This window comes from Gracilinanus agilis, chromosome 1, assembly GCF_016433145.1.
Source record: "Gracilinanus agilis isolate LMUSP501 chromosome 1, AgileGrace, whole genome shotgun sequence".
Classification (NCBI taxonomy): Eukaryota; Metazoa; Chordata; class Mammalia; order Didelphimorphia; family Didelphidae; genus Gracilinanus; species Gracilinanus agilis.
This window is the reverse complement of record NC_058130.1, coordinates 751,520,808-751,531,508: the sequence shown is the minus strand read 5'-3', so window position 1 is coordinate 751,531,508 and position 10,701 is coordinate 751,520,808. Positions and strand designations below refer to the sequence as shown.

General features: G+C 40.1%; 1 protein-coding gene across 1 annotated transcript in view; it reads left to right on the top strand.

The window, feature by feature from the left end:
• DNAH10 (dynein axonemal heavy chain 10) overlaps window positions 1-10,701 on the top strand; it is a 185,857-nt gene that overhangs the window by 105,749 nt on the left and 69,407 nt on the right. Inside the window, exons 28-32 of the mRNA XM_044685402.1 lie at window positions 2,632-2,790; window positions 4,425-4,560; window positions 5,774-5,896; window positions 6,716-6,850; window positions 10,379-10,595. Coding sequence (XP_044541337.1) covers window positions 2,632-2,790; window positions 4,425-4,560; window positions 5,774-5,896; window positions 6,716-6,850; window positions 10,379-10,595 — 770 coding nt within the window. The remainder of the gene's footprint in view (window positions 1-2,631; window positions 2,791-4,424; window positions 4,561-5,773; window positions 5,897-6,715; window positions 6,851-10,378; window positions 10,596-10,701) is intronic.

Here is a 10,701-nt window from a genome sequence, read left to right as displayed (position 1 = left end):
CTTGTTCTTTTTTTTTTTTTTTTTTTTTTTTTTTTTTTTTTTTTTTTGTAAATCCAACCTGGTTATAGTGAATAATCTTTGAAATATGTTGTTATAGTTTCCTTGCTAATATTTTATTCAAAAAATTGAATTAATATTTATGAAATCTCTAGGTCTATAATTTTTAAAATTCTCTATGACTCTCCCTGGTTGAGGTATCAAGACCATATTTGTATCCCAGGAGGAATTTGTTAGGATTCCCCCTACTTTTTCAAACAATTTATATGGAAAGGCCTGTTAATTTCATCTTTGTAACATTTCTCAAATACATATTCTCTCCTCTGCTACCCCTCTCCCCCTTAATTTTAATACCTTTCCTCTGTTGATTATTTCCCATTTATCTTCTAGGCAGCTTGTTTTTACAATACATATATCTGCTTTTCCACATCTATTCGTGATGTTTTTATGATTACATTTTGTGAAGGTGCCATGCACAGATGAGATAGATGTACACTCTTTTCTATTCTCATTCAGTATTCTCCAAAAGTCCTCTGTTAGCTTTTCTAAAATTCTATTCAGTATTTATTTTTTGTTTATTTTTTAAGTTATATTTCTCTAAGACTCAGAGGGATAAATCGAGGTCTCTTACTATTATAGTTTTGTTGTCTATTTTTTTTTCCTGTAACTCATTTAACTTTTCCTTTAAGAATTTAGATGTTTGGGGGCAGCTGGGTAGCTCAGTGGATTGAGAGCCAGGCCTAGAGACAGGAGGTCCTAGGTTCAAATCCGGCCTCAGACACTTCCCAGCTGTGTGACCCTGGGCAAGTCACTTGACCCCCATTGCCTAGCCTTACCAATCTTCCACCTATAAGTCAATATACAGAAGTTAATAGGTTTCAAAAAAATTAAAAAAAAAAAAAGAATTTAGATGTTGTGACAATTGTTGCTGCTGAAATGGAATTGTTTGAGAGAACATAACTGACTCCATCTTGTTCTGCATCAACCATTTTGCTGTATATTTTATATATGAAGTGTAACACCAGTTACAGTAGATGATGTGCGTAAGCATCTTACTTTCTCTTGTTGGTTCCAAGACTTAATTACTAAAGGTAGAGGATTTCAGAGTCCAAGGGATGTCCTCCTCCCTTGTCTGGTCTGATGGACAATTCTCTTTGACAGAGTGAAACTAGATATACTAAGAAAATAATTCCCTTTTTCATCTCCTGCAGCAAATGAAATATACTTTTCTTTAAGTACACTATTTTTTTGGTACAACTACTTATATTTTGATGAATAGTCATCTTTCTCTTTCTTTCTTTCATACAATGTATAAGTATTGCTTGCTAAATTGTGAATGATGTATTCCACATCAACTGCTGCTAGAGAATGTCACCCTGAATGTAATAAAATCTATTTCCTGATTTATTCTGACTTATTGACTTTAGCTAGTTGAACTAATAGGAAAATTCTTCTGACATTGCATATATATTTACATTGATATTCATTTATTATTTATGGTACATTTCAACAATATGTAATTTCTCTGTTTATATCTTTTAATTAGATATATTTTTGCTATTGCTTTGTCTGAGGTAGTGAATGATTACTATCCCTGCCTTTTTTAAATGTAAGCTGAATTATTACTCTTTATTTTTAACTGTGGGCATATTCCTGTTTCAAGTGTTTCTTGTAAACAACATATTGTTAGATTCTGCTTTCTAATTATTCTGCCATCCCCTTCCATTTTATGAGTGAATTTATCCCATTCACACTAATGATTATGATTGCTAATGTTAATTCTTTATTCTCGTTATATGTTTCCTTCTTTTTGTTTCTTATCCCCTCCTTATATTGCTTAGGATTAATTCTTCCTTTTTATTCCCCCCTTTCCCTTTCCGCTTTCCCTTCTGTTTGTCTTATTGAATGATATGTTATTTTTGTACCCAACTTGATGTACGTGCGTACGTGTGTGTACGTGTGTGTGTTTATGTATGTTCATTCATTTGACCTATTCGAATGTCTCATTAAAAGAAAAACATGCTTCATTGAGAAAAAATGCTTCATTGACTTAAGATGACTTTAAAAATTTAAGCTTTGCCATTAATTAATTAGCATTATTAGATTATTTTATGTAATTGGCTAAGGATCCTTTTAAAATTTTTGGCCATGGAACAGTTATTTTATATTATTTCTTAGATGAATTCCTCCTTCTGATTCTTAGATCAGAAGCAGGTATTATCAGAAAAAAGTACTTGACTCTATCTTTTATGGATTGGAAAGTCAAGAATGGGTCTCTACGTATCAATTATTATGAGTCTGACTTGTTTGCCCTCAAAGGGCTTAGAGTTTTCTCCTGTATACCATCAATGGAAGGGTAATCATTGATGTCTCTATTGCGCTCTAAGGCAAAATCTGCCTTCAGATCATCTCCCAAACAACACTGTCCGTCCTCTCCTAATCCAAAGAACCTGAGCCTGAAAGTAGGTATGTTCTGAGAGCCTTACAAAGGGTCAGATAAGGCACAGAGAGCTCTGGAGTCAGTTTCTCCTTAGCTGGTGGTGTGCTTTCAACCCTGGACTGCAGATCTCCATCTAAACATCCTGTTCAGGTTTGCATCTCTCGTACCATAACACATTGGTGTCTTTAAATTAGGCTTGGCTTAGTGACGAAGCTCTACATACTAAACCCCAAGGCCATGAGCGTGATCGAATTATATGGCATTTTGGATCCTTCTACCCGAGACTGGACAGATGGAGTTCTGTCAAACATCTTCAGGGAAACCAATAAGCCAACTGACAAGAGAGAGAGAAAGTAAGTGTCCTCAGAAGACTTTAGTCACTATGAAATGATCAAAAATCATATGGATATCTATAGGTCAACGATATTATTAAGAATTACTTTGTGGGGGGCAGCTGGGTATCTCAGTGGATTGAGAGCCAGTCCTAGAGACGGGAGGTCCTAGGTTCAAATCTGGCCTCAGACACTTCCCAGCTGGGTGACCCTGGGCAAGTCACTTGACCCCCATTGCCTACCCTTACCAATCTTCTGCCTTGGAGCCAAGTATTGACTCCAAGACGGAAGGTAAGGGTTAGAAAAAAAAAGAATTACTTTGTGGGTGGGTCCATAGGGATACGATTGGGGATGCAGACTCTAAGCGATCACCCTAATGCAAATATCAATAATATGGAAATAGGTCTTGATCAATGACACATGTAACACCCAGTGGAATTGCTCATTGGCTATGGGAGGGGGGTGGGAAGAGGGGAGGAAAAGAACACGAATTATGTAACCATGAAAAAATATTCTAGATTAATTAATTAAATAAAATTTTTCAAAAAAAAAAAAAGGAATTACTTTGTGGGGAGCAGCGAGGTAGCTCAGTGGATTGAGATCCAGGCCAACAGACAGGAGGCCCTGGGTTAAAATCTGGCCTCAGACACTTCCTAGCTGTGTAACCCTGGGCAAGTCACTTAACCCATTGCTTAGCTCTTCTTCCTTGGAACCAATATACAGTACTGATTCTAAGATGAAAGATGTGTGGGTTTTGTTTTGTTTTTAAAAATTACTTTATGACGAAATAAGACCTAATGAAGGCCAGGAAGATTCTGATTTTCTATTTTAGCTCAAAATCTATTTGGCAAATACACTTAATAATTCCAAACCTGCCAAATCCCAGGTCCCTCACTCTGAAGGCCAGCTGTTTCATGATTATTTCAAATGGTATTTGAGAGTACAAGATTCCAGTTCAACAGAGTAATCTGGATAGCCACTGTGGACTGGTCTCAGGTGAATATAACCTGCGTGTGATTCTGTCTTCCCTGTTGAAATAGCCAGTGTACAATTTGTCTTGTGATGCTGTAATGCCAAAAGATGCTTGAAGACATCAGGAGAGGTTGCTGGCTTTAGAATCAGAGGATCTCTGTTTGATGCCCGCATTTACCACTTACTTGCTGTGTGATCCTCCCTGGACCTCAGTTCCAGTCTCTGAAATGAGGGGGTTGAGTTACATGGTCTCCAAGGCTCCTTTTAACTATGTTAAAGTCTATTACCCTATGATATGGAGTTAGGACAAAATCCTAGAGTTTCAGAGTTGGGAGAGACCTCAGAGACCATCTGGCCCAATCCATAACTTAAAAGGAATCCTTCTCTACAACATACTCGACAAATAGTCATCCAGCATCTTCTCGAAGGCTCTCCTTCCCTCCTTGAGGGGGAACTCGTCTCCTCCCCAGGCAATGGATTCCCGCTTCCCTTCTGAGACTGTCCATTCTACCTTGGGACAGCTCTCATCATTAGGGAATGTTTGTGCTGTGGGGACTTTGAATCCTTTCTCTTGTCTCTCAAGAAGCTCCCCCAAACTAGGGTCCTTGCTCCTTATTGGGGGTTACCACTGAGAGGCAAGTGATGCTTATGAGCCACTTTTCACTTTTACCACCTTTCTTCAGATACATTTTATTTGATGGTGATGTGGATGCACTCTGGGTAGAAAATATGAATTCTGTGATGGATGACAACAAGCTATTGACCTTGGCAAATGGGGAACGCATCCGGCTTCAGGCTCATTGCTCTCTGTTGTTTGAGGTAAGTGGTGGGGAAATCATTCTGAGCTAAATGTTAATGACATCACTAATCGCACACCCATGATTTGTTCATATTGGCTGTTTATCAAAGGTATTTTTGCATATGGTTATCTATTTTTCTGCTTGCATGGTGTAAATGAATTTGGGGGGACGGTATCTGTGGTTTCATTGGTCTAGGAGGTTTCATTGGTCTAGGACAGGGGCTCTTAACATTTTTTTTGTGCCTTTTGGCAGTGTGGTGAAGCCCAGCCTATTTCACTGAAATTCATTTACAAAATGAGTTTAAAAATCCCAAGTTCAGGTTAAGGAGCCCTGGTATAGGAAACTCTCTGGAGAGGAAACTCCCTCTACTTAAGGTAGGTCAGGGTTCTCTGCAGCTTAGTGTTGCACGGGGCACCGAGAGTTTAAAGTGACTTGTCTCAGGTTATAAAGTCGGTATGTACTAGAGGTAGGACTTGAACTTAGGTCTTCCTGACTCCAAGGCTGGCTCTCTATCCAGTAAGCCACATTACTTGTTATGTAAAAAAAATTTTTTTTATATATATATATATATGCATATATATATGTATATGCACACATATATATAAATAAATTAAATGAGTTAATTTTGTTGGTGTAGTTCAACTTTTGAGAACATTTTCCCATCAAAGTCAAAAGCTCTTGGTATTTTGACCATAAACCTCAGCCATTTTCCCAAAGATATGTCAGTCCAATAGAATGTAAGATCCTTGAAAGCCAGGAAGGCTTTTTACTTTGTCTTTGTGCCTCTACCCCAATGTCCTGCACACAGGAAGCACTTATTTCACCGGGGCGTGTAGGGTTGGGTTGGGTTGGATTAGGGTCTTAAATATTGGGTCATGACTCCTTGCTTGTGTATCTGTCTTTCTTTGCCGCTTGCCTGAAACCAAAGTTGTGTGGCCATCAGAGAAGGTCCCTGGGGCTCTGGGAGTTAGGAAGATGCAGAATGTAGAAGGAAGGTCCATCCTATAGCTTGGCACGATGCCAGCATCCATGCTGAATCAATGTCTATTGAATTCCATCAAATGGTAAATGAGTTCATTTAAAACTGAAAAATGTTTGCACATGAAAAGATGGCGGTCCGATTTCTGGCTCACCAGCTATACCTTGGGCAATATGCACCTTGATTGTTTCATGAGCACTTAGAAAATAGCTTTGTTTGATATTTGTTTAATAGCTTTGTTTTGTTTCTACAGGTTGGGGACTTACAGTATGCGTCTCCCGCCACCGTCTCCCGATGTGGGATGGTTTATGTCGATCCTAAAAACTTGAAATATGAGCCTTATTGGAACATGTGGGTTAACCAGATCACCAACAAGGTAAATGATTTTTCTAAAGTGAGAATGACACAAGTGAGCAGAACTCGGAGCTGATTGAACTCGTATCCAAAAAGTAGTGACAAAGGATTACTATGGAGTAGAATGTCTCCGACTGAGTCTGACAAGTAGGACAGCGATTATTATCCCTATTTTATTGATGAAGAAGCTGAGGATGAGAATAATTAAGTGGACTGGCCCTGGATCTCAAAAGTACTAAGTGGCAAAGCCACTTAAAATGAGCGAGGGGTTTCTGTTCCCTATTTTGTATTTTTTTTTTCAGTGAAATCATCTTGTTTCTTTATTATAAACAGAGCAGGAGTTCTTAGCCTCCTTTGCACCATGGACCTCTTAGGCAGCCTTGTGAAGCCCATGGATGATATATTTAAATGCATAAAATAAAATACCTGGGCTTCCAAAGGCAGTCAGTGTATTGAAATAGTCATCAAATATTACAAAACAAATCCACAGAGCTGAGGTTAAAAGCCACTGACCGACAGGTTTGTTTATATACCAGAAGTAATATAAATATAGCTCCCAAAGAAAACTATTTTCAAATTATTCGCAATCAATCGAAATCAGAGATTCCTACCATAATCCACTTACCCAATATATACATCAGTAGTGGATAATAGTGCCATCCGTTATTGGAAGAGGGTCCTGCCTCTTCATCTTTATCACTTGCCCACTGGTCAGGTTTCATCAGATCCAGGAGAAGCAGCTTTCACCTGTCTTTTGATAATAACAATAAAACCTCTATTACCTACCATTCTAATAAGTCAACAGCCCTCGGTAACATATTTGAATGATGTTCTTTTACAGCAAGAGCAAAAGTATTTGAATCAACTCTTCAAGAAGTATTGCCCCTACCTTATTGACATGATTGTGGAAGGAATAGTAGATGGCAGGCAAGGAGAGAAGCTTAAGACTATAGTTCCTCAGACAGATCTAAATATGGTAAAGTATTGCTCTTCCTCCTCCTCCTCCTCCTTGACAACAATAAACTTCCTGTGTATAGAGCTGGTAGAAATAAAAAAAAAATGTGATAGACTAAGATTCAGGGAATGCCCTCTAGAAGCTTACAGTCTGGTAGAAGGATAAATTACACACCATTAAAGAATATTTGCAATCGAGGGCCTCTAAAACAAAGTGCTTCGTGAGATCATTACCATAAGCAGAGGGATCAGGGAAATTTAGACTTTTGGTTAATCTTTAAAAGATGGGAAGGAGGCAAACCAAGGGCAGCTAGGTGGTGCCACAGTGCAGAGAGCACTGGGCTACTTCCTGGGTTCACATCTGGCCTTGGACACTTCCTAGCTGGTGACCCTTAGGCAAGTCACTGAACCCTGTTTGCCTCAGTTTCTTCATATATCAAATGAGCTGGAGAAGGAAATGGGGAAACCATTCCAGTATTTCTGTCAAGAAAACCCCAAATAGGTTTTGGTTTTAAAAGATTATTACAAAAACGAATAAATAGGTATTGCGTATAACCCAGAGGAATTGCTTGTCAACTCTGGGAGCAGGGAGGGAAGAGGGAAGGGAGAGAACATGAATCATGTAGCCATGAGAAAATATTTTAAAATTAATTAATTAAAAAACCAAAAGCCAAACAGTGTTACAAAAAGTTGGCTATAACTGAAAAACGACTGAACAATAATTATATGAGGCAAATAGAAGATGGGGATGGTGAATGATCCTTTAGGCACAGGGAGCATCCAAGCAAAGCCATGGAGAATATAAAATGTGCCTAGGGGACCAATGGCTGACAAGGTTGGGTGGAGTGATGTCAGTTAAGGCTCCGATATCACTATCAGATGGAGGATCTAAGAGTCTAGGATCTAGAGGGTCTAGGATCAAATGTCAGCTCCTTGGTTAGCATTGAAAGCTTTTCATAACCTGGAACCTTCCACTTCTCCAGTCTTTGCATACGTGACTCTTATCCTTGGGCTTCATGAACCTCCTTGCTGTGAATTGCACAAGATGTTTCATCTCTAACCTCCATCCCTTTGAACTGGCTGACTTCCATGGCTGGAGTAGTCTCTTCTCATGTCTGCTTCTTAGTGTTCTTGGTTTTGTTCATGGCTTAGTTTAAATCCAGCCTTCCACAGGAGGCCTTTCCTTGTCTCTCTCCACCTTCCCTTCACTGACAGCTGCTACTTTCTTCCCCTTTCAGATGATCACTTGGCACATATCTCATACATGTGTCTTCCATTAGAATGTGAGCTCCTTGAGGACTGTGGCTATTTTTCTTCATATGCCCAATATTTAGCACAGTGCCTGACCCACCTTGAGTGCTTAATAAATGCCAACTGTCAGATCGCTACTAGGTTTTTGGAGGGGTCTTAAATGCCAGACAAAGAAGTCTGACATTACTTGGTGGGAAGGGAGGCGGTCATCATTTTTCTGTCATGTCCAAATCTTCATGACCCTATTTGAGATTTTCTTGGCAAAGATGCTGGCGTGACTTGCCATTTCCTTCTCAAGGTCATTTGACAGGTGAGGAAACAGACAAACAGGATTCAATGACTTGTCCATGGTCATAGAGTAAGTGTCTGAGGTCAGATTTGAACACAAATCTTCCTGATTCCAGGTCCAGCACTAGCCATTGCTCCACCTACCTGCCTAGCTTGAATAATACTGAGTTTGTGAGCCTGTGTGACTGGGAAGATCATGGTACCTTCAACAGTAGTAGAGAAATCGGGAATGGAGGATGATTTGATTATAAATTCTGTTTTGGTCATGTTTAATTGGAGATTCCTACAAGACATCCAATTTGAGATGCCCAAGAGGCAATTGGTAACATAGGACTAGAGTTCTAGAGAGTGTTTCTAGGGCTATATAAATACATCTGAGAACATCTACATGGAGATCATAGTTGAACTAGGGAGCTGATGGACTTTTCTAAGCAAGTTGGTATAGAGCAGGGGTTCCCAAACTTTTTTGGCCTACTGCCCCCTTTCCAGAAAAAATATTACTTAGCGCTCCCTGTCACATACTATCACTGCCCCCTTACAGTTATTCACTGCCCCCAAATGCACCTGTGTCCATCACCGCTCCCCGGATCACTGCAGCACCCACGGGGGTGGGGGATGTCCACTTTGGGAATCACTGGTATAGAGAGAAGAGAGAAGAAGGGCCAAGATAGAGCCTGGGGGGATAGACACCCATACTTTATGGATGTGATCTGGACAAAGAACAAGGAAAACAAGCTGAGTAGTGGTCAGTGGACAGATAGGAGGAGATCCAGGGAAGAACAGTGTCATGCAAACCTAGAGAAGAGAGAATTTTCAGGAGAGGGTGATAGTGTCAAAGGCTACAGCTATTTAGAGAAATTGATAACCATTCCATGGTTGGCCAAGATGTCCAGGCCTCCATCACCTGGCTTATCATGAAAGCCTCCTAATCATCTCTCTGTTTCGATCTTTCCATCTCCAATCCATCTTCCACACAGTTGCCAAAATGATCGTTCTGAACCAGAAGATCTGACCATGTTACTCCCTTACCCATCCACCTCAAGTTGCTCAATGATGGAACTCTTCTGTTTGGTATTCAAAAATGAACCTTGGAGACATATTAAATTTATAATTATTTATTTGTAAAAGAGAGAGATATTACTAGGTCTTTCTAACTACCATGGTCTCGCAGACTCAATGCTTCTTCAGGTCCCAAATTTTCAGCTGGACCAGGCACATGGTTGGGCCAGATAAATTAAGGCCAGAGAGAGAGGCATTGTATTCAGGGAGGAATCTTAATAAAAAAGGACCTTGAGTTTTCCTCTGGCCTCAGCTCTTATACAGCCAATGGTGTTACACCTACTTGGCATTCTGATTGGGCAGTCTGGGTCATGTGTTCTGATGTCCAGGCACAACCATGCCACACCACTGGCTGGGTCAGGGGCTTCTGCCAGCCCATTCAGAGAGTCCCAGGCTTCATTTGGCCATGTGGTTTCCCCCTCACATGCCTTGGCGTTGTATGCCAGCTAAAGGGTTATATTTTTATGTGAATTTCCCAATACATTATTCCTTTTCAGGCTTTCTAAGGTCTAGCTGAACTGTCATTCAAAAGCCATTCTCCATCCCCATGATACTTCAACCCCCTTGTTTATCTCTGCCCTGGCCAGAGGGGCCTCCTTCCTCACCTTCATCTCTTAGAATCTCTTGCTTCCTTCAGAACTCAGCTCAAACTCCACCTCTTCCATGAGGCCTTTCCTGATCCTCCACCTGCTCGTGCTTCCCCAACTTGTTTGCCTTGGATGTATTTTTATCTATTTATATGTGTATGTGCCATTTCCTTCAATAGAATGTGAGCTCCTTGAGATCAGAGGTGGTTTTTCTTCTGTCTTTTTATCCCCAGCATCCCACAGTGACTTCCCTAGGACAGGTTCTTCATAGATGCTTAATGACTGATTGATCAATGTGTAGCTGGAGCTCCTCAAGTGGGTCTAGAATTCTGAACCATGTGCTTTCCCTTTTTTCCATATATTAGGTGACTCAGTTAACCAAGATGTTGGATTCCTTGCTTGAAACAGAAGTAGAAGAATTAGAAATCTTGGAATGCTTCTTCTTGGAGGCCCTCTACTGCTCCTTGGGGTCCTCCCTCCTTGATGATGGGAGACTTAAATTTGATGAATGTGTTAAAAGAGTTTCCTCCATGTCAACAGTAGCTGAAGATGAAGACTGGGCCAAGCCTGGTTCATTGCCAGGTTGGTGCTGGTCGTGATGACCCATCCTCCCAAATTCTATATTCAGAAAGTGACACTGGTATTATTTGGGACCACATTTGAGAATTATTGTGGTATGGTGAATAGA